The sequence below is a fragment of the Dissoconium aciculare genome (genome assembly GCF_010015565.1).
Source record: "Dissoconium aciculare CBS 342.82 unplaced genomic scaffold K489scaffold_1, whole genome shotgun sequence".
Classification (NCBI taxonomy): Eukaryota; Fungi; Ascomycota; class Dothideomycetes; order Mycosphaerellales; family Dissoconiaceae; genus Dissoconium; species Dissoconium aciculare.
In genome coordinates, this window is record NW_022984951.1 from 2,176,289 (window position 1) to 2,200,282 (window position 23,994).

The 23,994-nt window shown below is 52.1% G+C and overlaps 13 protein-coding genes across 13 annotated transcripts; 5 read left to right on the forward strand and 8 right to left on the reverse strand.

The window, feature by feature from the left end:
• The first annotated feature begins 657 nt into the window (after nt 1-657).
• Nucleotides 658-1,611, forward strand: K489DRAFT_23769 (uncharacterized protein). The gene is made up of 2 exons (XM_033599859.1): nt 658-973; nt 1,034-1,611. The coding sequence occupies exons 1-2, from the start codon at nt 781-783 to the stop codon at nt 1,489-1,491; spliced, it is 651 nt and encodes a 216-aa protein (XP_033464709.1). The 5' UTR covers nt 658-780; the 3' UTR covers nt 1,492-1,611.
• Nucleotides 1,612-1,730: 119 nt separating this feature from the next.
• On the reverse strand, nt 1,731-2,444 carry K489DRAFT_309934 (uncharacterized protein; the record flags this gene model as incomplete). Its single annotated transcript, XM_033600665.1, has 1 exon — nt 1,731-2,444. One exon carries the CDS (start codon nt 2,442-2,444, stop codon nt 1,731-1,733), a length of 714 nt encoding a protein of 237 aa, XP_033464710.1.
• Nucleotides 2,445-2,756: 312 nt separating this feature from the next.
• Nucleotides 2,757-3,974, reverse strand: K489DRAFT_375802 (uncharacterized protein). Its single transcript, XM_033603763.1, has 2 exons — nt 3,489-3,974; nt 2,757-3,424 (listed from the first exon to the last, which is right to left on the reverse strand). Exons 1-2 carry the CDS (start codon nt 3,780-3,782, stop codon nt 2,837-2,839), a joined length of 882 nt encoding a protein of 293 aa, XP_033464711.1. The 5' UTR covers nt 3,783-3,974; the 3' UTR covers nt 2,757-2,836.
• Nucleotides 3,975-4,203: 229 nt separating this feature from the next.
• K489DRAFT_375804 (ribosomal protein S3) lies at nt 4,204-5,642 on the reverse strand. The gene is made up of 3 exons (XM_033603764.1): nt 5,007-5,642; nt 4,785-4,951; nt 4,204-4,730 (listed from the first exon to the last, which is right to left on the reverse strand). The coding sequence occupies exons 1-3, from the start codon at nt 5,241-5,243 to the stop codon at nt 4,310-4,312; spliced, it is 825 nt and encodes a 274-aa protein (XP_033464712.1). The 5' UTR covers nt 5,244-5,642; the 3' UTR covers nt 4,204-4,309.
• A 473-nt stretch (nt 5,643-6,115) lies between these two features.
• Nucleotides 6,116-7,354, forward strand: K489DRAFT_310684 (uncharacterized protein; the record flags this gene model as incomplete). The annotated part of the gene is made up of 4 exons (XM_033600724.1): nt 6,116-6,348; nt 6,400-6,526; nt 6,566-6,753; nt 6,916-7,354. 4 exons carry the CDS (start codon nt 6,116-6,118, stop codon nt 7,352-7,354), a joined length of 987 nt encoding a protein of 328 aa, XP_033464713.1.
• Nucleotides 7,355-7,409: 55 nt separating this feature from the next.
• On the reverse strand, nt 7,410-8,482 carry K489DRAFT_23853 (uncharacterized protein). Its single transcript, XM_033599863.1, has 5 exons — nt 8,211-8,482; nt 8,102-8,152; nt 7,959-8,035; nt 7,685-7,900; nt 7,410-7,624 (listed from the first exon to the last, which is right to left on the reverse strand). Exons 1-5 carry the CDS (start codon nt 8,304-8,306, stop codon nt 7,465-7,467), a joined length of 600 nt encoding a protein of 199 aa, XP_033464714.1. The 5' UTR covers nt 8,307-8,482; the 3' UTR covers nt 7,410-7,464.
• A 334-nt stretch (nt 8,483-8,816) lies between these two features.
• On the reverse strand, nt 8,817-11,518 carry K489DRAFT_366802 (WD40 repeat-like protein; the record flags this gene model as incomplete). Its single annotated transcript, XM_033602809.1, has 3 exons — nt 8,817-9,328; nt 9,381-11,027; nt 11,437-11,518. The coding sequence occupies 3 exons, from the start codon at nt 11,516-11,518 to the stop codon at nt 8,817-8,819; spliced, it is 2,241 nt and encodes a 746-aa protein (XP_033464715.1).
• Nucleotides 11,435-13,004, forward strand: K489DRAFT_375811 (uncharacterized protein). The gene has a single exon (XM_033603765.1). The coding sequence runs from the start codon at nt 11,688-11,690 to the stop codon at nt 12,870-12,872; it is 1,185 nt and encodes a 394-aa protein (XP_033464716.1). The 5' UTR covers nt 11,435-11,687; the 3' UTR covers nt 12,873-13,004.
• A 1,356-nt stretch (nt 13,005-14,360) lies between these two features.
• On the forward strand, nt 14,361-15,995 carry K489DRAFT_309602 (uncharacterized protein; the record flags this gene model as incomplete). Its single annotated transcript, XM_033600645.1, has 2 exons — nt 14,361-14,723; nt 14,778-15,995. The coding sequence occupies 2 exons, from the start codon at nt 14,361-14,363 to the stop codon at nt 15,993-15,995; spliced, it is 1,581 nt and encodes a 526-aa protein (XP_033464717.1).
• Nucleotides 15,996-16,032: 37 nt separating this feature from the next.
• On the reverse strand, nt 16,033-18,029 carry K489DRAFT_375812 (uncharacterized protein). Its single transcript, XM_033603766.1, has 4 exons — nt 17,761-18,029; nt 17,506-17,697; nt 17,113-17,412; nt 16,033-17,020 (listed from the first exon to the last, which is right to left on the reverse strand). The coding sequence occupies exons 1-4, from the start codon at nt 17,959-17,961 to the stop codon at nt 16,442-16,444; spliced, it is 1,272 nt and encodes a 423-aa protein (XP_033464718.1). The 5' UTR covers nt 17,962-18,029; the 3' UTR covers nt 16,033-16,441.
• Nucleotides 18,030-18,312: 283 nt separating this feature from the next.
• K489DRAFT_386179 (uncharacterized protein) lies at nt 18,313-19,985 on the reverse strand (the record flags this gene model as incomplete). Its single annotated transcript, XM_033606201.1, has 3 exons — nt 18,313-18,424; nt 18,556-19,715; nt 19,773-19,985. The coding sequence occupies 3 exons, from the start codon at nt 19,983-19,985 to the stop codon at nt 18,313-18,315; spliced, it is 1,485 nt and encodes a 494-aa protein (XP_033464719.1).
• A 190-nt stretch (nt 19,986-20,175) lies between these two features.
• Nucleotides 20,176-22,466, reverse strand: K489DRAFT_375815 (MBOAT-domain-containing protein). The gene is made up of 3 exons (XM_033603767.1): nt 20,887-22,466; nt 20,545-20,830; nt 20,176-20,473 (listed from the first exon to the last, which is right to left on the reverse strand). The coding sequence occupies exons 1-3, from the start codon at nt 22,245-22,247 to the stop codon at nt 20,447-20,449; spliced, it is 1,674 nt and encodes a 557-aa protein (XP_033464720.1). The 5' UTR covers nt 22,248-22,466; the 3' UTR covers nt 20,176-20,446.
• A 626-nt stretch (nt 22,467-23,092) lies between these two features.
• On the forward strand, nt 23,093-23,808 carry K489DRAFT_375816 (uncharacterized protein). Its single transcript, XM_033603768.1, has 2 exons — nt 23,093-23,202; nt 23,257-23,808. Exons 1-2 carry the CDS (start codon nt 23,187-23,189, stop codon nt 23,751-23,753), a joined length of 513 nt encoding a protein of 170 aa, XP_033464721.1. The 5' UTR covers nt 23,093-23,186; the 3' UTR covers nt 23,754-23,808.
• The last annotated feature ends 186 nt before the right edge of the window (nt 23,809-23,994 follow it).

A 23,994-nucleotide genomic window follows, 5' to 3' on the forward strand; every position in this document is an offset into this window, starting at 1 on the left:
CCCGGCAGCCGGTAATGACATTAAGGGCCGCAACACGTGCGACACCCGCGGCACACAGATACTGTGTGCCCAGGTACCTAGGGTCGTCGATGGCTGAGCACACGATAACTTGCTCAATATGGACTCAAGCCATACCGCAAAGTGGATCTAGATAAAACTATGATTGCCAGTTACGTATGCTCCTGACGAGAGAATTCTTGGCGGAAGGATCAATAGCCAGGTAATCACAGGGCGTAGAAGTTGCAAAATGGCATTTTACTGTGAGGGCAACCCTTGCTTTCAACCACGCGCTTCAGGGCTGTGTGTAAAAAAACTTTAAATGACTCATTTCGACTCACGTACCGCATTGGGGATGACGGGGCAGTGCCCACTCCGCCGATCCCTCTCTATCCGCTGGCGCTGCCGCAGCATTGGTGCGATCAGCCCTGACGAGCCCACCACCCGAACGAGATCAAGCACATCCGAACAAGATCAAGCCCAGGATTCAAACCAGATTAAGCATGTGTAAACAGTGTTGCATTTGGGATATATAACTCAAGCTTTTCCTACAGCTCCAATTTGTCTTACCAACCCAATCACCGAACATCGCAACTGCGAGCGAAGCGTCAATCGCTCGCCCACCTTGTCTACCCACCGTCAACCTCAACCGTGTCTGAGGCTGCCGACAACTCTTCTCTTGCTCCATGGTTGCTGTTATGTGTGCCGACGCCTTCCGAGTCCAACGACTCAAACGGGAGCCAATGTGTTTACGGACATCATCCGTCTGCTGAACCATTGTGCATGAACAACTCTGACCTCGACAATATCGACTGGACTCTTGACTTTTCGCATAACTCTACCACCATCGCCGACCAATCGATGTTCGCCGCGCGCTACGCCACGACGAATCAGTTCGATTTGCCTACAACACAAGAACAAAGATTCGGAGGCCCCGAGGGGACCGATGCTCAATTCCAAGCCATGCTAGATGATGGCCTGGATGCATGCTCTGCAGGCTGGTCTAACCAGCCTTCGGAGCATATGTCCAGGCTGTTGGGAATGCAAACGGCATCGCTTGACTTCTTGGGGAGTTCCTTGACGGACTCTATGCCAACAAACTTTTGCCTTGAAACGGCACACCCCACTCAGACATCGTCCACTCCAAACACGCTGGGCGCAGATTTCAGCCGTGGCTCCAGGCCCTCTTCTAGAACATCGCTTGCTGGCCCAGCAAGTGGGCCGCTCGAGACCGTCTCGCCGGCCTCGGATGATTCCCATTCTCACTCTGGCAGTCACCGTGTCGAGGGCGGTCGAGTGGACAAACGACAGCGCAACACGGAGGCCGCACGACGATATCGACAACGTAAGCTCGACAAGCTTTCCACTGTCGAAGACGCTTTGCTGGCGGTGACCAAGGAGCGCGACGAACTCCGTCTGGAGCTTGCGCGAGCAAGGGCTGAAGCGGACATCCTAAAAGGCATGGTCGCGCAAAAGCAGCGTAGCTCTAACTAGCCAGAGCGTGCAAGTTGCCGTGCCTATCTTTTCTTTCGGGCCTTGTCCATCATATTTCGCACCTTTTTACTTAGATATGTCGCATGCTTTGTATGAACTTTTTTCACAGAATCTTAATAAGAAAACGTTCGCTATGCGTATGGCCGTGGTGAGATATCGCCGATGCTTAATTTCCTCGGTTCATGTCGTGTAATGTCGCAAGTCTTGGCGCCTCTTCGAATCGGCGCAACGTTGATGTATCAGGCCAGCTCACGGTCTGCTTGCATGCCTTCAAGAGCAGCTTGCCAACCGCCGCTGCGCAGTCGCGCCAGAACGACCGACATGCCCTTCTGAGCTTTTGGCTGGCTCTTCTCAGTTCTCTGGAGACCGATATTCTCAATTGCCAAGCGCACCGCACCCGATGTCCAGCTACCCAGCCAGCTTTGCTTCACTGGCCCATCTTCATCATTTAGCGCTGCAGCTGTCGATTGTTGACCCCATCTTTGTCGTTGTTTCCGAATTTGTTCGCCGATCCTGCTCTTCAAGGTGACGCTGACAGAGACGTCAGTGCGAGACTCGTGTGGCGCAGATGAGTTAAAGTCCATCGGTCGGCGATAGGAGTGGCGTTCGATGACAGAAAGAATGTTGTTCCAGTCAAGATTCTTACTTTCCGTCTCTAACCACCCCTGCTTCACATCGATGACACTCGTCTCGAGAATGAAGCTGTTTGTGCTGCCATCCTCGTTCGCGGAACCACTGGGAAGGAACTTGAGGACTGCCGGTGGAATTCGGCTACGCTTCACATGTAGCCTGACTGTAGTCAAGCGCTGTGTCTCGGGGTCATATGATCGACTGATGGTATCCGTAGATACTACATGTCGGCTGTATGGATTGGGATATCGTAGGAAGTAAGCTAAGGAGACAGCGCTGAAGCCGTAATCGTATGAATAGTCGCAACTGAAGAATTTGACCATCGTGCTGTGATGTTGTTACAACAAAGGAGATGAAAGCAAAGACACTAATGGTACAGACGGTTTCCAGGGAGTGGTGATGATGATGGTGGTGATCAGCAGAAGTTTTGAAGAGATCCCTGGAGTGGTCATGAAGGCACATGAGCTTTGCCCTAAAACAGAATCTGGAGCATTCCACGATTCCGTCAGACCGCGACGGCACGTGACAGTCGGACTGTGGCGCTTTGTCGCATGTGGACTTCGCGGGACATAATTCTGACGTCGAAACATGCCTAGGTACATATATATCGATGCTCAAACATGAACATCTTGCAACCTGACGCGAGGCTAACAAGGCCGAACGCACTGGGAATTCTGTGTCTGCTATGTATATCAAAACTATGTCTCGTCCATTATTAATTGACCGAACTTATACACGAAGTGTCTGGCGCGCCAGCGGCCTGGTCGGAGGAGCTGTGGTGTGATAGGGAGAGTGACGGCAGACTTTTGTCGACGTACACCATGCGGCTGCTGAATACTGTGGGCAACAGCAAAGGTGCTGGTGTGAGTTTTGGGATCGAAGTTTGGGGATCCGCCAGTAAAGACAGCTTTTGCGCTTCCTGTTTCCGTCGCGCAACCATGCCCTCCACACTCTCTTCCCACTCGGGCGTTAAACTTCGCGTCATCCCTCGTGAGCCCTCTGTGTCTTCTTCTACACAAAGTTCATCGAAGGGAATGTCAACCTGATTCGTGCGAATCTTATACATCGCAACTTGTAGGCGTAGTCTGAGTACTTCTGCCATCGATGGACTTGAGAATAACGAGTAAGGCACGTCTTGTTCTGACGATATCGTTCCCTGTGATGATGGACCATCGAAATTTATGAGTGACGAGAAAGACTGCAGGGGTGGAGGGTGGCGTTTGGCCTCTAGCTCGTTCGTTTCGTCCTCTGTGCAGCTAGGTGTGTTGACCTCTGTGGGTGACATCTGGATCGTAGCCAACTCCTAGAGGAAACGCAATCAGCGTGCTGTGTCGGTGACTTCGAGTGCTGATCGAGCCACTACTCACTTGGGGTGGAGGAAACATCTCGTGTACCGGCTTTGAGCCACAGCTCGATCGTTCTCTCGATCGCTCCACATGGTTCTCCATGGATCCCTTCCGCCTCTTGATGTACTTGAAGCCTGATGTGCCTTCCATGGATGCTGTGAAACTCCGCTTCAGAGGACTACTCGCCATAGGCTTATTATCAGAATTTGTGCTGAAAATGCCCGTAGACGCGACTTTTCGGACGTTGGGTGACATATCGCCAAGGACACGGCGGCCTGAAGACTCCGTCGCGCTGCACTGATTATCCATGGCCATTGTGATCGGTCGTTGCAATGCGAAACTACTGCTAAGCATATTGTGCTTGTGGAATGTTATAGCAGGCAGAGCCCTCCGAAATGTCGCCGTAATTCGTGCGAAACCCTTTGGTGAAGGAATATCGTGTGTCAATTTGCACACGAATATGTACACGAATGGTCGCGACGGTAGGGAATAAAGTCAATGTTGCGCGTATAAGTTTGTTGTTTATCAAGCGATGTCGCGTGGACCTGCCATGAATTTGTACAATCAAAGTGGCGGACGCGGAGACGCGACTTTCATAGCCCGACCGCCCATGTGTGCGAAGCTGGTGACTACACCGGAAGCAACACTTTCAATACACCCCTGAACCAAAATACGCGGACTTCAGATGAATCATGACGCTTTGGCAATTTCATCACATTCGTATGATTTATTCATGCTTCCTGGATGAGGAAAATGGTAGAAAAAAAGGAACATCATTACTCCTTATGCCCAACTCCTTATTGCCATGACCATGACCCGCAGAACAACACAAAGGCAGGCATCTAGTATTCCTCACCAGCCGGCGCCTGCTCAGCTGGAGCGCCTTCCTCCTGTGCCTGTTGCTGTTGCGCAAACGCCTGAGCTTGGGCAGCCTTAGCACCGTAGTCCTGGGAGCTAGGAGCCAGAATCGGTTGCTCCTCCTTAGGCTCAATGATGGTAACAGAGTCGGGAAGACCCTTGCCACCGGCCTTCTCGCCTGACGGGTCGTTGGGCGAGGATGATGCGCGCATGATCTTGACCTTGATACCGAGAACACCTTGTCGCAGCAAGACGTGGCGAGTAGCGTGGTCAATGAAGTCGTTTGCGGGCTGACCAGAGTGGATCATGAAACCGTCGGTGAACTTCATGCTCTTGGCGCGCGCAGCACGAAGCTTGCCGGAGACGACAACTTCGCAGCCTTTGGCGCCAGACTCCATGATGAATCTGTGGGTCTAAATCAGCGTGATCCCATTTCAGTCGAGCACACTAACATCGTACCGGAGGACACCATAGCAGGCACGTCGAACAGCAAGACCGTTCAGGAGCTTGTAACGAAGGGATTCACACTGAGCGACAGCGGAGAGACCACGAGACTGGACCTTAGCAGCGTAGAGGGAGACAGAGTCCGGGGGAAAGCGGAAACGGTGGGTGATCAGGCTGGTGAGCTGTGACATCGCGTCAATACAGGTGCGTGCATCGTTTGACTTTACAGATACATACCTCGCGGATACGGCGACCCTGCTCACCGAGAACCTCCTGAGTGTGGGTTGCACGGATGATGATGTCGGTGACGGTGGGAGTAACTCGGACCTCGACGCCGGAGTAACCTTCCTCGGCAAGCTCGCGCTGGAAGAACTCGTTGAGCTCGGCGTAGAAGACTCCGTCGGCGACGAACTTTCTGCGCTTAGAGATGTTGACGCTGCTGAGAGCGGGAGCTGGGGCTGCGGGAGTGGCCATGCTGGGCTGCTCTTTCTATGAGGCTCGGATGTCAGTTCAATGGTCTATTTTGAACGTAACTCGGTGTCAAATAGATCACCAGCGGATATTGAGCAGTGATTCAAGCCGCCGTGTGTCCGCGAGCTGTCCTCCGTCGGCCTATGATTTTTTCCGTCGATGATATTGTCGTATTCCCCTGCTCGACCCATCATAGGTATCATGTGCGCCCCATTCCGAACAGATAACCAATTCGCAGATCCACACCTCTTATGCATCTCTTCATGATTTCGGCCGCAATCTCCACTTCGAGTCGTACTTTTAACAGGATTTCCGGACGACCGCCGACAGACACAAAGGACTTGATAAGAAGCGGAATTTCTTACCTTTTAAATGTGGCAGGTGTGTGACTTCTTGTGAGGCTGCGCAGAGAGATTCCAATTGTGTAGCTACGAATCTCACAATGAAATTCGTCTTCCAGTAGAGTCTTGGCGTGCGAATTTCAACGAAATTCGTTTCCGTGCGCCGTGTGAACGGCGGACCCCGCCGCCCACGTGACGTCGCCATTTGCTCCGCGACTGCTCCTGACACAACCCTAAGTCTCGATGTCGGGGTGCGGTCTCGACGAAAGTCTTCGATGAAAGAAGGATGCTGTTGCGTCTCGAGCAGAACTCTCGACCCCAATATCGAAACGATAGGCATTGAACATCATTCGCAAATCAGTCAAACTCGAACGATCCCACTTGAGGTCCCTCGCCTGACTTGGCCTGGACACGGCCATGCCTTGACGCGTTTCTCTGAATCATCCCTCAATGTGAAGTCCCGGCTGCACAGAGCGTCGCATTAGGCATGAGATGGACATCGAATTGACAAAGGATTGACCATCATCCACCGCAATGGTTCCTCCGGATTATGCCTTCACTATACCATCCTTGTTCGATGCCATTCCCATTGATTGCCGAGTCTACATCCCCAAGCATCCATCGTACCGGATTGCCTCAACGATCAAGGGCGCCATTTTCGCACATCCATATGGTCCATTGGGTGGCTCTTATGATGACTTCGTAGTACTCGCTGTCACTAAATGTCTGCTCCAACAAGGTTTTATCGTCGCAACATTCAACTTCAGGTAGGGACTCTGAGATTTACTCCAGATCCATGCTGACCCAGTTCCATCTAGAGGCGCTGGCGCATCTGCGGGCAAAACAAGTTGGACTGGACGGCCTGAAGCAGACGACTATGCCTCTATTGTTGGGTTTATGTGCTTCTACTTGGACCACCTGAGCGAATGCTTCAGTCAATCATCTGTGGTTCCCGACAGACCGGTGGTGGTTGGTGCCGAACAGGGCCATTCTGCAGCTCATCAACTTGTATTGGGAGGATATTCGTTTGGGTCCTTGATAGTTGCTAAATTGCCATCTGTCTCTGAGATTGTCGAGCGTTTCGACTCGAAAGAGCGGAGCGATTCTGCTTCGGTGATTCTTGACAGAGCACTCACCCTCGGTACTCGCTCAGCAGAGCGCCTTACTGCCGAGTCGCGAGACAAAGACCAGGATGAATCGCAGCATAAAGATCGGTCATCGACATACCGTGCAAGCCCTCTTACTGTGGGTGGCGAAGACACGGGGTCGCCGTCCCGCAAACGAGAACATCATGTTCGTAGCATCCCTAAAATACTCAAGCACACGATCCGAAGACACAGCAACCCTTCTCGAATGAGATCTACTGCTACAGAGACATCGGCTCCGGTCAAGTTCAATAAACATATCACCTTCGAAATTGAGGTTCGCTACTTGTTAGTCTCGCCCGTCCTAGTGCCATTCAGCACCATTCTGCCGCCTGTCGGAGCTCCCTCGCTTTTGGCGCTATTAGGCATGCACGATAGTGCCGCCAGCGAGGCCAAGGGTACAGGATTTATGTCACTTCTCACTTCAACATTGGTTACCTTTGGAACTAGTGACAACTTTACATCTGCCAAAAGGTTACGGCAATGGACTGAGAGGTTGGCGCGACGATCTGACGGCCGACTGCAATGGTTTGCTCTTGACGATGCAGGTCACTTTTGGCGAGAAGAAGGGGCTATCACGACGTTGCAGTCCAGGATCATGAAATGGGTTTCGGAGCCGACATATTAAGCGTGCTCAGCAGGGCCATGCTAAAGTAATACACGAAACTTGTTCAATCGATCAACTGCCGTATGGTCACAACCACCAGTCTCCTCGCTCGACTCAGATTGGTTCGCATTTCACAGCGCTGCCACAATCATCAATCCAGCTCCAATTGCTGCAGTTGCTACCCATTGACACGTCAGTCCGCCTGCATTGTTGAGACTCGCGACCGGGCTCGGCATGGAGTAGATGGTTCCATTGGTGCCGTTGAGAGCGACCAAAGTCTCCATCGCCCCACTGCAAATCTAGGTCAGTGAAAAATTCGGTTAGTATGGCAAAATTGCAGCATTGACATACCTTGCGGTCACAACTTGCACGGCCTGGTACACGATGTTCGATGGTGGTACGGTTGTCACCTTCTCCATAATCTCATCACGTCCGCTCACGTGCTCGGTGCAGACAGCCGCGGTGGCGTCAGTAATGCGGCAACCCACAACAGCCTCCCCGTTGGCATTCGCAGTGGTGTATTCAACGTATGCGCTGCCCTCCGTCAAGACACCATCGGTCAGTCTCCTGTGTTCAGTCAGTCACAAGTCATATTCGGCTGCGCGATGTCGAGCGGGTGACGCACAGGCTAGGTGAAATGGCACATTTTGGCTCCGCCGTAGGACAGCTGATGACATATACGGTCTCGTTGGCTGTAGGATTCTGAGGTCATGAATGAGCTTCATGATGATACAATTTTCGAGTTTTTGTTCATGCTGGGAGACGTACAACAGATGCGATCGTCGCTAGAGGCGTGCCAGTCACCGTCTGATATGGTATCTTGACTCTGGGTATTAGCACAAATCACTGCTCCGCGAAGGCGAGAACTTCTTCTCACCCATAGTGAGACGATGCTCGGAGGAGTAGCCGAAGACGTAAAGTCAGTGGCTGCGCTCCCTAGGACACACAGCGCGAAGGCGAGGAGACCATACATCTTGACTTTTTGGAGTCGCTTGGTAGTCGCAACTTGCAATTTGACTTGGCACGCGTGGGAATGGTCAAGGCCAAGGGAGAAAACTTATCGCTACCTCAACTTGGTTTTGTATTTCGCAGGATTGCCGACCGCTACGTCGATAATCAATCGAACGTTGGTCGCCATTGTCGAGGTGGTCGTCCGACGTTGCCACAGCGAACACTGAGGTGCTTAATTTTGAACACCTGTCAGATATGCACGCGAAGGACGCATACAATCAACAAATAAAAATCACAATATTTTTCCGCTCGTCCCAAGGTTCGGAAAAACGGTGCTTACGCGGCCAACGTCGAGCCACAAAAGCTGCGGTGTAATCAACCACGAAGTATCAGCCAGCCAAACGCCTCGCTTTGCCCCTCCAAAATGCGATGTTCATCAACATCTGCGATGGACGCAGTGCATCTCGTGATACATGTAACCAAAATATTCCCATCGTCAGCCCTACTCGTAAGGATGAACGTCAAATTTCTTCTACAACCGAACACCCCAAACACCCCGGCCTGCACAAACACCAAGCCAGTCCCCACCTTGCGTGCTGAGTGGACTCTGCGGCGCCCATGAGAGATTTGCGACTTCGTACTCGCACTTCCACGACACGAATGGACCTTTCTTCTGCACTTCGCCAGGCGTAGCCGCGCCAGGGACTGGACCCGGGCCACCATTCGCTGAGGGCACAGCGGCTTGGTTTTGTGAGTTGAGAAGATCCCACACCAGTACCAGGCTATCGTCACCGCCAGACGCAAGCATGCCTCGTCGATTGGGGTTCCACTCGATGCTATTGAGGTTTCCTTGATGACCGTGAAGTTCAAGCATCGCAGTGCCGGGTTGTCGAACGTCGAGAATTCGGATGAGATTGCTGTCAGAAGCGAATGTGGCGAGAAGATGCGAGTCGTGCGGCGAGGCTGCCAGGCGAAGCAGAGGTGGTGCTGCGCTCAGGGTGTGTCCGCCGCTTTTGGTGGGTGACGATGAACCGGGAGATGAAGCTGCTGGGATTAGTTTCCCATCTAACGTGCATGCCGGCATCCAATTACTCACATTTGTCGGATTTATCAGCTGGCTCGTAAATGATGGTAGAATGTTCCAAGCTCCGTAGGTCGAACATTCGCACACTTCCATCGGCTCCACAGGAGACAAACACGTCCACAGAGCCTGCACAGAAACGGACATCGAAAACCTCCTTGTCGTGCGCAATAAGTTGAGTCTTAGCTGTCAATGTTGGGATGTCCCATATAGTACAGGTCGTATCAATAGAAGATGTGATTATTAATTTGGGTGATAGGGTGTTCCAGTCCAGAGAAGTTAAAGGCGCAGTATGTTCGGGGGTCTTACTGTTAGATAAAAGAGCCAATGGCGCAAGCTTCAGAGGCGCCGCATCCCTTGTGTTTGCATGCGCGCTGCGGTTGATGTTATTGCTGGCGTGCTGAGGTGTAGCTGGCGAAGGCAGACTCCACAGCCTGAGATGGTCTCCGCTCGTTGCCAATAGATCTGTTCCCGACTTTTGCGAGCTCGGTGGCTCCCATAGTATCCGAGTGACTGGATAGGCACAAGTTGCTTCGGCAAACTTTGTATATTCCAGACCATACCCGGCCTGACCCTGGTCCTGTGGCTTGATGTGTGTATCCAAAATCTGTATGAAGTTATGCGGATCCTCCAAATAGCTCCCGATCGCCATTCTGCCAGCGCTATTGCCGCCCATGACAGGCCATTTACACCAATCGAAAGCATATGTCGGGAAGGGGGCTAGATAGTTCGAGTTTGTGGCCGTATCCGAGTAGCTGAAGAACGCGCTGCCTTGCACGCCATCATTCGCGTCCGATATTGCCCTCGATCGGATATCCGTCAGATTCAAGGGGCTCTGCGCCGGGCCAGCTGCTGGTGAATGTGCATTGGAAAGATTGAATGCTTTTGGGTTAGATGTGACTGGCGTCTGATTCGGAGTTTGGTTGAAGGGAATGTACTTTTGTGAGCTGTCCATTCCGGCGGGGCTGCTACGCGAATGACTGTGTAGTGTTTGTGTCCTCGATGGCGGTTGAGATAGTGTGTATGGTGAAGCATTACCAGGTAGTCCTTGCGCAGACATTGTCGGCACCGTCGTAGGCGCGATGTAAGAAGAAGGCACCACAGATCGGGAGGACCCACCCAGCTGGAGCAAGCCAGGCAGTGGATTCGTGGCGGAGTTTTGACTGGAAGGCAGGAGGACACCCGCAGCAGGCGAGGTTTCCTGCGTTCGTGCTGTGTGGATTCCGATAGACGGCGTCGCACCGTCGTTGAAAGAAAGCTCCTGATAGGCCTGTTGGCGCTGAGCATTGAAAGTGAGTTGTTGCACGCGGGACACGCCCGTCGCTGGCGCTGCTGACATCTCGTCCGCGCCACTGAGCGCTCTCTGCTGTTGCTGCTGCGATTGCGGCCTCTCGCTCGAATTCGCAGGCGCCGAAGCTGATCCTGACGACATGGCGCCGATGTTCTGCTGTCCTCTAGCTGGCAATGGCACGATCAAATATGTCCCTGCGCTTGTTGTGGAGGCCAGCCTTCGAAGATTCGATAGGTTTGGAGCAGCAACAGCAACAGCGTGAAAGACCCCGCTTGCCAGCAGCGCGTCTGCAACAATCCCCCTGGGCTTGGTGCTGACATTACCCGCTGCCCACGTTGGTGATGGAATGCAGGCGATGTTTTGATGGTAACCTTAGAACGGTTCAGGTTACAATTGTCTAAACATGATTACAAGAGAATTGCCGTTGAGTCACTGGGACAGCATTTGTTCACCAAAAACCGTGCTTCTATCCTGCGATCTTCAGAACCGCCCCGCCTGCGGGCGCCTGCGGTCTGTGTAAAATCACAGTTTTATGTGTATGGACCACCTATAAATCTCAATGATACATGAGCAGTGTTCCCGCTTAGAGACGTCAAGTGTAAGACTTTGATTCCATGGAGGCGGGCGCGCTCTGCACAGCGCACACACGCCTGGCGTTCGTGGTGGGCTGCCCATGATGTCAAGTCGATGATCCAACATGCCTGACTGATTCCCCAATTGCGATCCCTGCATCAAGTACGGTCTTGTTCTCTGCAACCATTGTGGAGTTTTCAGACATACGATTCCGTTTCTGCTCAGAGGATCCGTTGTCGAGGCTCTCGACCGTATCAACATTACGCTGGTGCACGGTTTGGACAGCCATTACCTACTTCTTTGGTCTGCTAATCGTTCAAGCTCCTCCCCGCATGCTCAACTTGAAGAAGCTTGATAAAGATCTGCTCTCTCAACATAGCCATATAACTTGGACTGTCTCCGCCTGAGTTACATTCAATCAGAGATACTGCATCAAAGATCCCACACTTGAAGTAAAAATGGGTTCAACAGAAGCGCCGTCCTATTTATTGCTACTCCCGCCAGTATCCCTACCTCCTACCCCAGCCTTGTTGCGAGAAACATACGGCAAGACTGTTGCTCAAGTTCTCAAGGAGGTCGCAAGTCACTCTGAAGAATCCTCTGATGCTGCCGTGCTCGAGATAGCTTTGGCTTGCGAGCATTTGGTAAATTCTCAACGCCTCCCGCGATCAAGTTTGTACAAAAAGACACAGGATCTGGTGGCCGGTGTTTATCGACTGATTTGTGTTCTGGCGACTGAAAATGACATCAATATCGAAGACAAAGACGGTGTCGATGTGCGCGTGCTGCTTGTCGCGTGGTCTCCCAAGACTACAGACGAGTCAGTGGCGAGTAATTTGTTCGGACCCACTGTCAGCCTCGACGTCCTTGCCCAAGGCGAGAGACCGTGGCGTTTCGCGTTCGGCGATGAATCTGAGGATGGTGAGGCCATGGTGAGAGCATTCGTCCAAGCAAAGCAACAACCAAGCAGCTCAGCCCAGCTCGGTCAAGACTCGACACCGGCTATAACAGAGATCGCGGGTGCAAGACATCGCCATGTCGCGGTGGGAGGGACATTCGATCATCTTCACATCGGCCACAAATTACTTCTCACTATGACGCTCTTTGCCGTTGACCAGACTTCAGACCAAACGTCGTACAGCGTGACCATTGGGATTACGGGCGATCAGCTTTTGGTGAAGAAAAAGCATGCTGGTCTCGTCGAGAGTTGGGCAGAGAGACAGGGTTCCGTCGCCAAGTTTCTCAATGCTTTGATAGACTTCGCTCCGGCAAGCAGATATAGCCCGCCACAAGTCAATGCAAGGTCCGATGATAGTCCGAACGGTAAATCCATCGACATTACATATGCTAGCGGCCTAGTAGTCAAGCATACTGAGATCCAGGATCCATTTGGACCTACAATCACAGACGAGCAGATATCTGCTCTAATTATCAGTGCTGAGACAAGGTCTGGTGGCAATGCTGTGAACGAGAAACGTAGCGAACGAGGCTGGAATCGGCTGGAAGTCTTCGAGGTGGACGTGTTAGACGGCCCGGGTGAAATTGAGTCGGTCAACAATGATGCGAGGACGAATTTCGATAACAAGCTGAGCAGCTCGGCAATCCGAGAGAAATTGGCCCGAAAGACTCAAGGCAAAATGTGATGAAGGTTGAGCGCGGTGCAGATTTGGATATCCCACCTTGCATTGGCATACCCCTGCCGCACTGCTCAATCAAAATGTTCACGGGTGGGGACCACGGTGTTGCGAAGAAGTCTGAAAAGAATTCTGGTGCAGTCCCGCAATGCAAATATTGTATTGTGCAGAATATGCTGGGCTCAAGCAGCAAACATCTCAGCACAGAACTTCTGTGATGAAAGAATGGTACCAAATGCAGCTATCAAAGTCCACTACCTGATCAATGCTCTTAGAACGATGCATCTCCCACATCCATGCATGCATATGGAGGTCCGGGCCGAAATGTGAAAACAAAAGAGCACGTACCACGACAATAAAATGGCCGGACCATGACGCAAAACAATGCTTGCGCGGCGCATGGCGGGCACAATCCACGCAGGTGCCGGAGGGCTCTCTGGGACATCGGATCCGCTGCTCATCAACGCATCCATCTCGCCAAATCGCACGGCTGTCTTCCCGATCGTCGTTGAACGGCAAAGACCAGACATACAGCGTATCGAGTAAGCTTACAACGTTGGACGAATAAGCAGCGTCAGCAAAGCTCTTTGCCCGCACGTTTCAAGCTTCTAGTCTTACCACGACGAATGTCAGGGCACGAGCCCCGTAATGTTCACTGGAAGTGATCGACTAATCAAGGACTTCGAGCGGTGACAGACAACACAATTTCACATGTACTCGTGATACTGTGCGATCATGAAAGCATTCCAAGCCGGCCAGTACTCATGTGCTGGACCGCGCCGTATCGCGCACGAGCGCATATGGCGGACTTCCACTCTCTGAAGCGCTTAGACCCTCGCATGGTGGGCGGGAGTTACATTTTTGTCGTGGGGAAATATCTTTGCCTCCTGCAAGTCAGCTTGACTGCGCTCTGGTACTGTACTAAAGGCGCGAACACTGGAATCGACCCACACGGATTGAAGTCCTCGAACTCCGTAACAACTTTAAAGGACATTGCTTGCCTGCAGCAGCCTATGCAACGTAACAACTAGCTTCGTGAACTGATTCGTGTCCATCAGCACACCAAGGAAATGCTGTCGGAAACCAGGTGCCAGGCTCGCCGGAGCTCGCGTGCCGTCCCGCACATCATGCTACGATCACGGGACTTTCGACAGAGATTGGACAGACACGCTCATTGCTAACGCCCTGCCTGCTGAGGCTTCTTTTGGTGGCTGCTCTACTTGCTTCGGACTGTCTCACGGAAGAGTGGCGATGACACGGGCCCTCAACATCATGAACTCGTCACGGTATCGCCGCTCACTAGGCTTTTTGCGCTGTTGTCATCCGAGTGATTTACCGTCTCCCTCGCCTTGTACCACCGTGACGGCCCATGTCCTCAGCGTTGTAGTTTTATTCAGCTACAGGGGGATGTTTACTCGTAGATTTGCTCGCTGCTCTAAGCATTCTCGTCTCTCACCTTCATCATCATCATTAAAATCATCAGCCGCCGAATGAAGGATGGAAGTGCCAGCCATCGAACGTGTTTCCAATGAGATATGGAACAGCATTTTGAAGGAGATCGACTCCGATAATAATCGGGCGTGCACAGTCGATGAACGAAGATTCCTCAGCGTCGAGAGTTTTGACTCTCCTCCCGCGGAGAGCAACGACTCTGTGGACACTATCTGCAAGTTTAGGAGACTTGGAAGGCGATTCGCAGAACTTGGTGCACCGTTCCTGTTCAGTCGCATCACAACGAGATTCTCGCACAAAGGTCTGGACCGCCTGAAGCAGTTGGCAGAGTGGGATCATCTGGCCTGCTATGTGAGGAAATTCAGTTACCTAGTGCCATACTTCTTCGAGGGTGGTCGAGATCATGAAGTTTGGACGGGTCGCATGCAAACAGGCGAGGGACCGCCACAGGAGCCCGTGGAGTCCATCGAGACCCGATTGCGGGGATCAAGGCTACGCGAATCGACAGTGCACATCCTGGAGCAAAAGGCTGTGGCTCAACGAGAGATTTGCTATTTTCAGAAGGATTTTCTTATCCTCAAAACAGCCATCGCGAGCTTCACGAGGCTTCAGTTGATACAACTACTCCGGGTCACTGATGAAGAGGATCGCGCACTACTCGGCTTCTTGCAGAGATTTCCAGGTCACCGGGACTATGTAAATCTCGACTGGACGACGGGCTGCTCGCACGCAGCGCGGACCATTGGCGCTGCTCTGCTGGAGTCAGGCAATCGATCGTGGTCTAGATTTTCCTCGCCAATGCTGAGTCCCGCAAGCGCACAACTCTTACGCTTAATGCCTCCGAGTATACTGACAGCTTTCGCAGAGCGGCTCACTTGTCTGACTCTCCACTTCGACGACAGCGATGATCTGGACTCTGACATGCATGACCTCCGAGAATGCTTTCACCTGGTCTTCAGCCGAGCGCAGAATCTACAGGTGCTGCACCTCGGCTTTCCGTGCCATCGACCTCTGACGCTTGGTTTGGAAGATGTTTTCCAATCTGTGACTTGGAACAAACTACACGCCTTTGGTGTGCAAGCATGGATTCTGCATGCGCATGAAATTATTGCCTTTGTGCGACGACACAAAAATCTCAAGGGTCTCAGGTTGCGAGATGTACACCTCCGGGACGGGAGCATGTGGAAAGACGTCCTCGCTGTCCTAAGAAATGAGCTACCTCGACTTCAATGGGTTAGCTTAAGAAGGATTGGATATCTACCCTTTCGGCTCCCTCAAGGCATCGGATCTGAGATCCCAGACGACTTTCTCGCGGGCAGGCTGGACAGCGACGAGGATGATCATGATGATCATGATGACGACGACGAAGACGATGATTCGACAGATCCTGGTGTTGGCCTACAATCAGAAGCTATGACTTTACCCGATGACGGTGAAAGCGAATCGCCATCCGACAATGAGAATGACGATGACGATGATGATGACGACAACAGCCGGCTGGATTTCCCTGGTCTTGATGCTGATGGGGCGAAGTCAACCGTTCAAAGATGCAATTGCGACGGCCAGGTGCATTTGGAATCTGCGGAAAGCCTAAACGATGATGGGATACAGCCGGACAATGCTACTCGAAAGAAGTGGGAAAGATGGGTACTCAAGCGCTGCCTGATACACGGTTCATGAACCGACCAGCTTAGGGACTTCCCGAGTCGCAATTACGAAAGATCTCGCTTAACTGCTACCTTGATTGGCTGTGAGTACTGCGTCCTACAGATGCACAGGACAAATGCTGCGGTACTGGTGATCTTGACGTCTTCATTGGTCAAACTTTCTATCGAAGTCAAATTCCATATCAGTGGGTCTGTGCCGACCCAGAACCATGGAACGGAGCTCGGCATCGGTCAGCTGACAGAATGGAGAATGCAGGAACTCTTTTGGGTCATTGGTCTCCCATGTCCCGGGATACCGTACATCAGATCTGGGATACTTCCGTGCTGACCGCGGGCGAACGGATCCGCGGAAGGCCGCCCGTGCGAATCTTGTGCCTTGCGGAGCATCGACCGAAAATTGCCACTGCGATGCAAAAATATATCGATCGTTATTCGGAGAGCAGCTGCGATGGATGACTCCTAAGCACTCTTCGGTGGGATGATTTGGCCACGACTCTGACCAAACCCAAAAACTGTGCGACCCTGGTCATCTTCACACCAGCCCTCAAGAACAATCTCATCGCCATCTTCCAAATAGCCCGCCTGGTACCTACCAGTACCTTGCGGAAGTACCGACGTCTTGGTTCGCTCCGCTTCATACAAACAGCCCAGCTCTGCCATCTCACCCTTTTCGTTCACTCCGCTACCCGAGATGGTACCGGTACCGATGAGATCGCCCGTCGCCATGCCACAGCCACTTGCAGCGTGATGCGTGAGTTGCTGGAATGGCGTCCAGTACAGATACTTCAGATTTGAAGTGCCCAGCGTGTGCTCTTCGCCGTCTCGAACAAGTTTGATTTTCAATTTAATATCAAGCGCGCCATCATCATTGCCTGTAGGCCATGTCAGGTGCTCGAAGGGCTTGGGATTTTGGTCGAGATGAGGTGCGCATGAGAAGGGTTCCAGCGCCTCGATCGGGACGACCCAGTTGGAGATGCTGGTGCCGAAGCCCTTGCTATGGAAGGGACCTAGCGGTCGCATCTCAAATAATTGATGGTCCTGCAGCATATTGACGAAGCCGGTCAGCAATAGTGTTTGGCAGATTTTTGTGGTCAGCTTGAAACTATTGGCTAACGGGGGACATGTCTCACCCTTGCCGACCAATCATTCAACATCACAAACCCAAATATGTGTTCCTTCGCCTCATCGATGGGCATGGTCTCGCCAAAAGGAATGGGCTTGCTGACGAAGAAGCCCATCTCGAGCTCAAAATCGAGTTTGCGTGTAGGTCCGTACGCCGGCTCACTGTCAAGCCCTTGAGTGTAGTATACATTCTTAGGCCGACGAATTTGTGTCGGAGTCGGCACGACCGAGGAAACGCGACTGTTGTATACTGATGGGGCATACCACCAATTCCTGGCTATGCCTGCTGTTGTCAGCTCGCCGGAGCACTATGGACAAGTGATATAGCGTTAGCCTTCAAACTCCAGAAACCCTGGAGAGCTCTTGCGTTAGGGTTTGGGTTATCATGACACTTAGGGTACATTTTTGCAGTGGTCCAGCGATGTATAGAAGTCGCTGAAACCGCCAATTTTGAATGGCAAATGAGAAGTGACATCCTCTAACTCTATCACAGAAGATGCTGGGATGTTACCTGATCGAAGGTCTTGCTGAAGTCGCGCTCTGACTGCTTTCCGTGTCGCCCAAGGCAGAGCTGCGAACTCGTTGAGGCACGGCTTTATTTGCGCTGCATCTCAGCTTCTTGTCTTCGCAACGATGTCACTCTCTTCGTCGCCCACCTGTGCAAATAGTTCCTCGAACCTCCTGCCCGTGTTCTTGAGCTGCGAAAGCGCTCCTGCTCGAGAGTATTCAAGCAGATCAATGACATGGTTGCCGATAGCCACAGCACATCGTGGGTCAGGTCTCTCCGAAGTCGAGACGACGCCGTAGGGCAAACTCTCGATTGTGTGGGGTGTGTGATCAAGGAGTATTGCGGCCATGTCGCTAGCATCTGCAAGAGATCACAGATGGTAGTAAAACTCGTAATTTATTTTCCCTAAGAAGACCTGGGCAGTCTTATCATAAGATGAGAGCAAAATGCAATTAACTCCAGGCCAGCATTGGGTGTCGACCCCAGCATGTTGTGGAGCGCTTGGAACCCCGCAGCATGAAGTTGTCCTCCATGCGTACGAGGGACCTTGAGCCGTCGGTAGCCTACAATGTCGATTTCCGAGAGCCTCTGCACGCGAGCCTTCACTCTCATGTCGACAGAATAGAGCGATGACAAGACGACCGATGATGGAAATTAGCGAGAGCTTCTCCAGAGGTCCGTCATACAGCGTTTTTGTTAACTAAGATATGGACTTGAGAGAATGCTTAGATTTCACGAGGTCTTCACTTTTCTTTCTCGTAACCTCCGGATCTCCTTCAACCCAGCCATGACCAACGGCACGGCCATTGGACCTAATAAAGGCACATAGACCGCTACCTTGTGCTCCTCCGGGAAATACACCTGTCCCACCATGGATGGCTCGAAGAACGCCTGCTCGACCTCAGCCTCGGCGATTCGTGCGTTTGCGAGAGCTTCCTCGTACTGTCCTGCGTTGAGATTCCGGCAGGCTTGATCGAGCCTGTATATAGTTGCGTCGACTGATTTGGCAACGGAATCAGGAATGGCGATAGATGTGAGCTTAAGCGTTAGCCGTGCGAGAGCGCCTAGAGTAGAGGATGCCGATAGGATGAGGGACGTAGCCCGTTCGCGTGCAAGGCTTGAAATTCTCAGCGACAGCGACGGAGGTGTTTGCGGGACCCCCAAAAGCGTAGTGAGCTGCTCAGCGAACACGAGCATGTCATCTTCGAGGTCTTGTGCAGTGAGCCTGCCTGCCGTGTTATTCAGCGCGTTGTGAACCTGAACGCCACCCCACTGTGGGATGATCCAGCTGGTTTGTCCACTCTCGCCGATGGAGAGAGGATTTTGATCCGGAGCTGGTACGTAGAGTATGAAGTTGATGGTCGGCCCTGAGCCGATGCTTGGGCTCAGAGGCCACTCTGCAGCATTCACAAAGCCTGAAAGATCTTCATGTTGGAGCTTCCATCTGTTGTTGGCGCTGTCAAACGTCGGACCTGCGATGGATGGCGAGAACCGCGCGAAGAGCTGAACCTGGGTGTTGACAACAAAATGGCTGATCGCGGAAAGCGGCTTGATGAGCTTGGATATGCTCTCGCTCAAGGCCTGTTCAATTTCCCATGCCGAGGGCGAGCCATGAGGCGTGATGAGTGAAAAGGTCAAGTGATATGTCGAGGCATATTTGAATGCTCGTGTATTACGGCCATCAAGCTTTGCCTGTTGCTCGAAAGATTGTAGCTGATGGCTGGAGCTCTCAAATGGACTGCTGTGGAGCAGCGACGCTAGAAAGGCGCCCTCGTCGTCGAACAAATCAGAAATTTGTTGTGCGAGGAAGATTGCGGTATCTGCGACTGCGTCCGCAGTGTCGATGTTGACCTCAGCGTCTAAGACAGGCTCCCAGGTACGTAGCTTCGCTTTGGGTGGCTCGTCTGGCTGTTGGTTGGTCAAGAAGACGACAAGCGCAGTTGTATTGCGAGCTTCATCAAAGCTCACGTTAAAAGTGTGAAGTGAGCCTGTTCCTCGACCGTTGAGCAAGTCTTGAGTTCGAGAAGCCACATCCCTTCGGAGTTCTGCAGACAGGTGGCTAGCAGACAGGGATATTTGCAGTGGAAAATGGAATTTGCAAGCCTGCGGAAGATATCAGCAGCGATTTCGATTCCGAGGACTACAATGAGTGCCACTCACATGGCCTTCAGCCCAAGCATTCATCGATTCCAATGGCAGCTCAGATCGATGAATGGTCGTGGTCCATGTCCATAAAGGCAAGCCTAAGCAAACAACGACTGCCCAGAAAGCCAGAATCACGAAACGCCGCGTCCAGATGGCAGTCGGGCGCTCCGCTGGTGGTCCTGAAGCGGGCGCGACATCCCGCTCGACCTCTTTCGGGTCGCTAGCCATCTCGCTACGGCCTCAATTGATCAAGATCGCCCATGTGACTATTCTGAGCATGACCGATGGGATGATTGTCGGGGAGAAATCAATGATCTGGACAGACAGCCTCATTGGCGCGAGCGCCGTGCTGTACGGCTGACTGGCGGTTGGATGCGCCAGGGTCCAACGGGTACGGGAGACTCTACAGCAGCTACTATTCACACACAAAATCGACATTACCTAGGTATTCTGCACAGAAAACTTGAGAGTATTGGTATTAGAAGTACAGTAGGGGAGAATATCTCAATGATCTCCAGCTGAAGTCTTCACCGATTAGAGCGCAAGCCAACATGGACCTCGCACACGCATTATTCGTAGCATTGTGGTGCTTTTCCACGCTTGTTCATTGCTGACTTGGAGGGAAGGACGCTCGGACTGTCCCTTCTTTTCCCATAATACCTAGGTAGATTGTCTTGTCGTGAACGATCTCAAACGAGCACATATAGCGCACACAACTACGAAAGATTTCGTTAGCCTCATCGCAATAAGCCCACGGAGCCCAGGTTGTAAACGATGCAAAACTCACCAAACTCAGACCAGTAATCATGGATATCCAAAACATAATGTTCTTGAGTAATTGCTGATTGCGCAAGAATGGCATGCGCTGAATCAGAACGAGAGGCATCTGCAACATCATCAGGAAGAAGCCGTAGCCGCGGAATTTTCGTGTGATGCTACCCATGATTAACTCATGAGCAAGCGCTGAGATAAAGAACGTGATGCCGGTGGCCGCGGGACGGCTTAGCTTGACACCACGAGAGGCGCCGTATATATGGCGTCGGAAAAAGTTGTGCACCGGGATGTTCCACTCCCTGATGAAAAGTCCGTCAGTAAGAGTGTCCATGAGCGCATAAAAAATGCTTCGAACCTTGAGAACTCCAGCCAATCTAATGAATTCCACCAATCCGAATAAAATCTCCGATCGGCGAAACGAGTAATCTCTGCAAAGAAACCGAGGACATATTCGAAGATGCTGAGGAACACGAGTAGGAAGGTGATCATGAAAGGGAACAGCAACCGGGACACGGTCTCGGCAAAGATGAGAGCGTTGTCGATGGATGTCCGGCTGACGGCGAGGCGCGCCTGAGATTCGTCAAGGATCGGGATGATAAACTCTTCGCTGACGATGATCATCAGGAAGACGCAGCCGAACACAGCTAGAGCTTTCCAGAAGAGTTCGAGGTAGGAGCGTGTGGGACGCCGAGGGTACTCGAGCTCGTAGCAGAGAGTGGGGACCATGAGGAAATCTAGAAAATTGGAGACGGTAAGATTGGCAGGGTACGTGACATTACCAAGCGGTGAAGTGATCTCCATGGCCAAATCGTCACGCAGTTGCACGATGGGGGAGATGTTCCCATCCTGGTGGTGCTCCGACTGATCGTCCAGGACTGTCTCCTGTCCAGTGAGATCGTTGGTGCGTGTTCGTGCCAAAGGATACCGGAAGGCCGCATTTGTAGGTGTTGCTGGTCCAATCGGTAGATCGAGCTGCTTCAGGCGAAAGAGAGTTGTCGACAAATGGCCGCAGTAAAATGCGTATGAGTGCATCTTCATGAACATGCACAGTGTGTGCAAAATGAAGAAGACCTGCGCCGTCCAGGTCCAGTCCCGCAGGAACGGCCACATGACCCAGAGGGAAAACCATGCCGCTTGCCAGAGACTTTGAATGTACACTCCCATCTTGCTCCACTTCAAGATCCCAGGACTGTCCTTGAAGACAAGTTGTAGCGATAATGAAACCATCGTGCTCCCGCACATCAAGAAGTCAGTGATTGCCAATTCCTCGATATTCTCTCGGAAAAGCGGCCATTGTCGGAAGTTGAGCAGGGTACCGCTTTCGCGCAGATTGCGCAACACCTGAGTAATGACCATAATCGCCAGGCCAACCCAGAAGAGCACAAAGAAACCCTTAAAGTTGGTGTAGTCGGAGCTGGGGTCAAAATAGGAGACGCGAGCCTCATAGTCGATGGTAGGAAACATGCGCTTGGATTTCTGTCGATTCTGGCGGCGCGCAGCGGAAGTCGCCTTGACTGATGGCGGTGCATTTTCGGAGGGTGGAGCTGACCCAGATCGATCTCTGTTACTGCCTTTCGACAAAACACTCAGTCGGTCGTGAGAGCTTTGGACCGACTTGGCGGTCTGTTCATTTCCGTTGACGTTCACTTTGAATGTGGGCTTCCTCGAGCGCGGCTGTGCGGCCTCGTCGGCGAGATGGCCATCTGTACTGGCCATGGCAGCTGCACGGGGGCTCTCGATCGGCTACGTATCTTGGGCGGCGTGACAATGTTCGAAGGCGCAATACCACAGCTGGGATGGCGACAGCATCAGAGTTCGACAATGTATTCAATCAAAAGAATATGCTTAGTTGCCTTAGTACTTTTCAGTACAAGTGATCCGTGATGCTGATAATGACGTCGATGGGAAACAAGCCAAAAGATCAGCAGGGGACGGATTGCTCCGCGTGTAGAGTTTCGGTCTAAAAAAGAAGCCTGTGCGTTTTAAAGGAAGACTTTCCTGGCTTTGATTTGTGCTTGTGGCTGTTATGACGAGCCTCATCATGCACCATACATCAGCTGAGCATTTGGCCCAGCTTTGCCCCATATGTGCTCACTTCCGTATCGCAAGTGCCCGAACCAATGTTGTCATGGTCGATCTTCACGCCTAAACTTGCCATCCTGCCTAGGTATCTGCCATAAATTCGAAACCTCCGCAAAAATGCTCGCGGTCATCAAGTCTCCACTGCTCTGCAACTGCACTTTGTAGTCTACCTGTGAATGTGGAAGCCAAAATTGTAGGACGCCTATAGACAATGGCAACCTTATAGTGTAGGTGTATACAAGTATATAGAAGAAGCCACCATTGCGTCTATGCGCTGTGAGCCCTGCTGTACAGTGTCTTGGGACGGTCGGCGCATTACTTGACTTTGAAGGGCACGTGCATCTTGGAACTCGATATTGACGAGAGCCGTGTATAATCTTGGGAGCCCGGAAATGGTCAAATAATAGTGCAGACCATGACCCTCATGGATCGGACCCTGGCCTCACCAGTGTAATATCAAAATACGATGAAGCAGCTTCTCAACAAACCCGCACATTTGCCAGCCGCAGCAATGTTGCGATCCTCAATTGCGGCACCGATAGGACCCTACCGACTACGACGATGGTCACAAATATGGGCAGGAATGCAGGTACATCAAACCAAACAGACTCGTGAATATTGTCGCTGATTATGAAGAACACAGCGGCGTCCTTGATCCCCAGCTGGGAATCTGGTGGCATCTGCCGTATGTACTACCATATGTGTGGATGCGCACAGGAGCAAACCAGTGCCGACCATCCGTCCTATTATTCCGTTCATCGCAACTGCAGGGCCCTTGACGACCAGTCAGTGCCAGGCACAACTTACACGAGGAGCCCTAGAGGCTCTCACAACAGCATTGTTTTCAGGAGGGGAGAACCGTGGAACCACGGGACCTTCAGGTTCAGGATTAACGGATCACCAGCCACCACGTGGGTCCAGTGTCGGAGCGATGTTGTCGGCGTGTTTATACAAACCGATTCGCGTCTGTCTTTGTATAATCCGTACACTGCGCCATCTCATTTCGCAACCGTAGTCGCCTTGACTGGTCTTTGCTTCAAGCCCTCCTCACCTTCCCAAAAATACGCTTTGGCCTCGTTTGCGAATCCAAACTGTTCTGTTTGTAACTGGAGTCACATGGATACTTGCATAGGTATGTGAGTATCCATATGGTGAGTGCCTACCTAGGTAGTGTAGGTAAACGTGTTAATAGATGACCGCAACCTTGGATGTAACAGCAGAACCGGCCGCTACCGGGACGTGACCGGCTGTTATCCGTCCATGCATTTGAAGAGAATCACGCCTGCACCCTGGAATGCGAGATTGATGGGAGCCGGGCATTACACGTTCGAAAAGATGAGGGCACACTCTCTGAGTTAGGTTTTCCGCACCCGGGCCTTTG

Bases quoted from the DNA above. Each gene is read 5' to 3' on its own strand.
- K489DRAFT_375815 (XM_033603767.1), bottom strand. From the start codon at position 22,247: ATGGCCAGTACAGATGGCCATCTCGCCGACGAGGCCGCACAGCCGCGC. The intron at 20,831-20,886 runs GTTCGAAGCATT...ACTTTTCATCAG, and splicing joins GATTGGCTGGAGTTCTCAAG to GGAGTGGAACATCCCGGTGC. The intron at 20,474-20,544 runs GTGAGTTTTGCA...AATCTTTCGTAG, and splicing joins TGATTACTGGTCTGAGTTTG to TTGTGTGCGCTATATGTGCT.
- K489DRAFT_23769 (XM_033599859.1), top strand. From the start codon at position 781: ATGAACAACTCTGACCTCGACAATATCGACTGGACTCTTGACTTTTCG. The intron at 974-1,033 runs GCCTGGATGCAT...TGTCCAGGCTGT, and splicing joins CCAAGCCATGCTAGATGATG to TGGGAATGCAAACGGCATCG.
- K489DRAFT_23853 (XM_033599863.1), bottom strand. From the start codon at position 8,306: ATGTATGGTCTCCTCGCCTTCGCGCTGTGTGTCCTAGGGAGCGCAGCC. The intron at 8,036-8,101 runs GTACGTCTCCCA...TCATGACCTCAG, and splicing joins TAGCGACGATCGCATCTGTT to AATCCTACAGCCAACGAGAC. The intron at 7,901-7,958 runs GTGCGTCACCCG...GACTGAACACAG, and splicing joins TGTGCCATTTCACCTAGCCT to GAGACTGACCGATGGTGTCT.
- K489DRAFT_375804 (XM_033603764.1), bottom strand. From the start codon at position 5,243: ATGGCCACTCCCGCAGCCCCAGCTCCCGCTCTCAGCAGCGTCAACATC. The intron at 4,952-5,006 runs GTATGTATCTGT...GCGATGTCACAG, and splicing joins AGGGTCGCCGTATCCGCGAG to CTCACCAGCCTGATCACCCA. The intron at 4,731-4,784 runs GTACGATGTTAG...TTAGACCCACAG, and splicing joins GCCTGCTATGGTGTCCTCCG to ATTCATCATGGAGTCTGGCG.
- K489DRAFT_375811 (XM_033603765.1), top strand. From the start codon at position 11,688: ATGGGTTCAACAGAAGCGCCGTCCTATTTATTGCTACTCCCGCCAGTA.
- K489DRAFT_375802 (XM_033603763.1), bottom strand. From the start codon at position 3,782: ATGGCCATGGATAATCAGTGCAGCGCGACGGAGTCTTCAGGCCGCCGT. The intron at 3,425-3,488 runs GTGAGTAGTGGC...CGTTTCCTCTAG, and splicing joins AGATGTTTCCTCCACCCCAA to GAGTTGGCTACGATCCAGAT.
- K489DRAFT_375812 (XM_033603766.1), bottom strand. From the start codon at position 17,961: ATGGCCGCAATACTCCTTGATCACACACCCCACACAATCGAGAGTTTG. The intron at 17,698-17,760 runs GTGGGCGACGAA...GCGCAAATAAAG, and splicing joins TCGAGGAACTATTTGCACAG to CCGTGCCTCAACGAGTTCGC. The intron at 17,413-17,505 runs GTACCCTAAGTG...ACTTGTCCATAG, and splicing joins CGCTGGACCACTGCAAAAAT to TGCTCCGGCGAGCTGACAAC.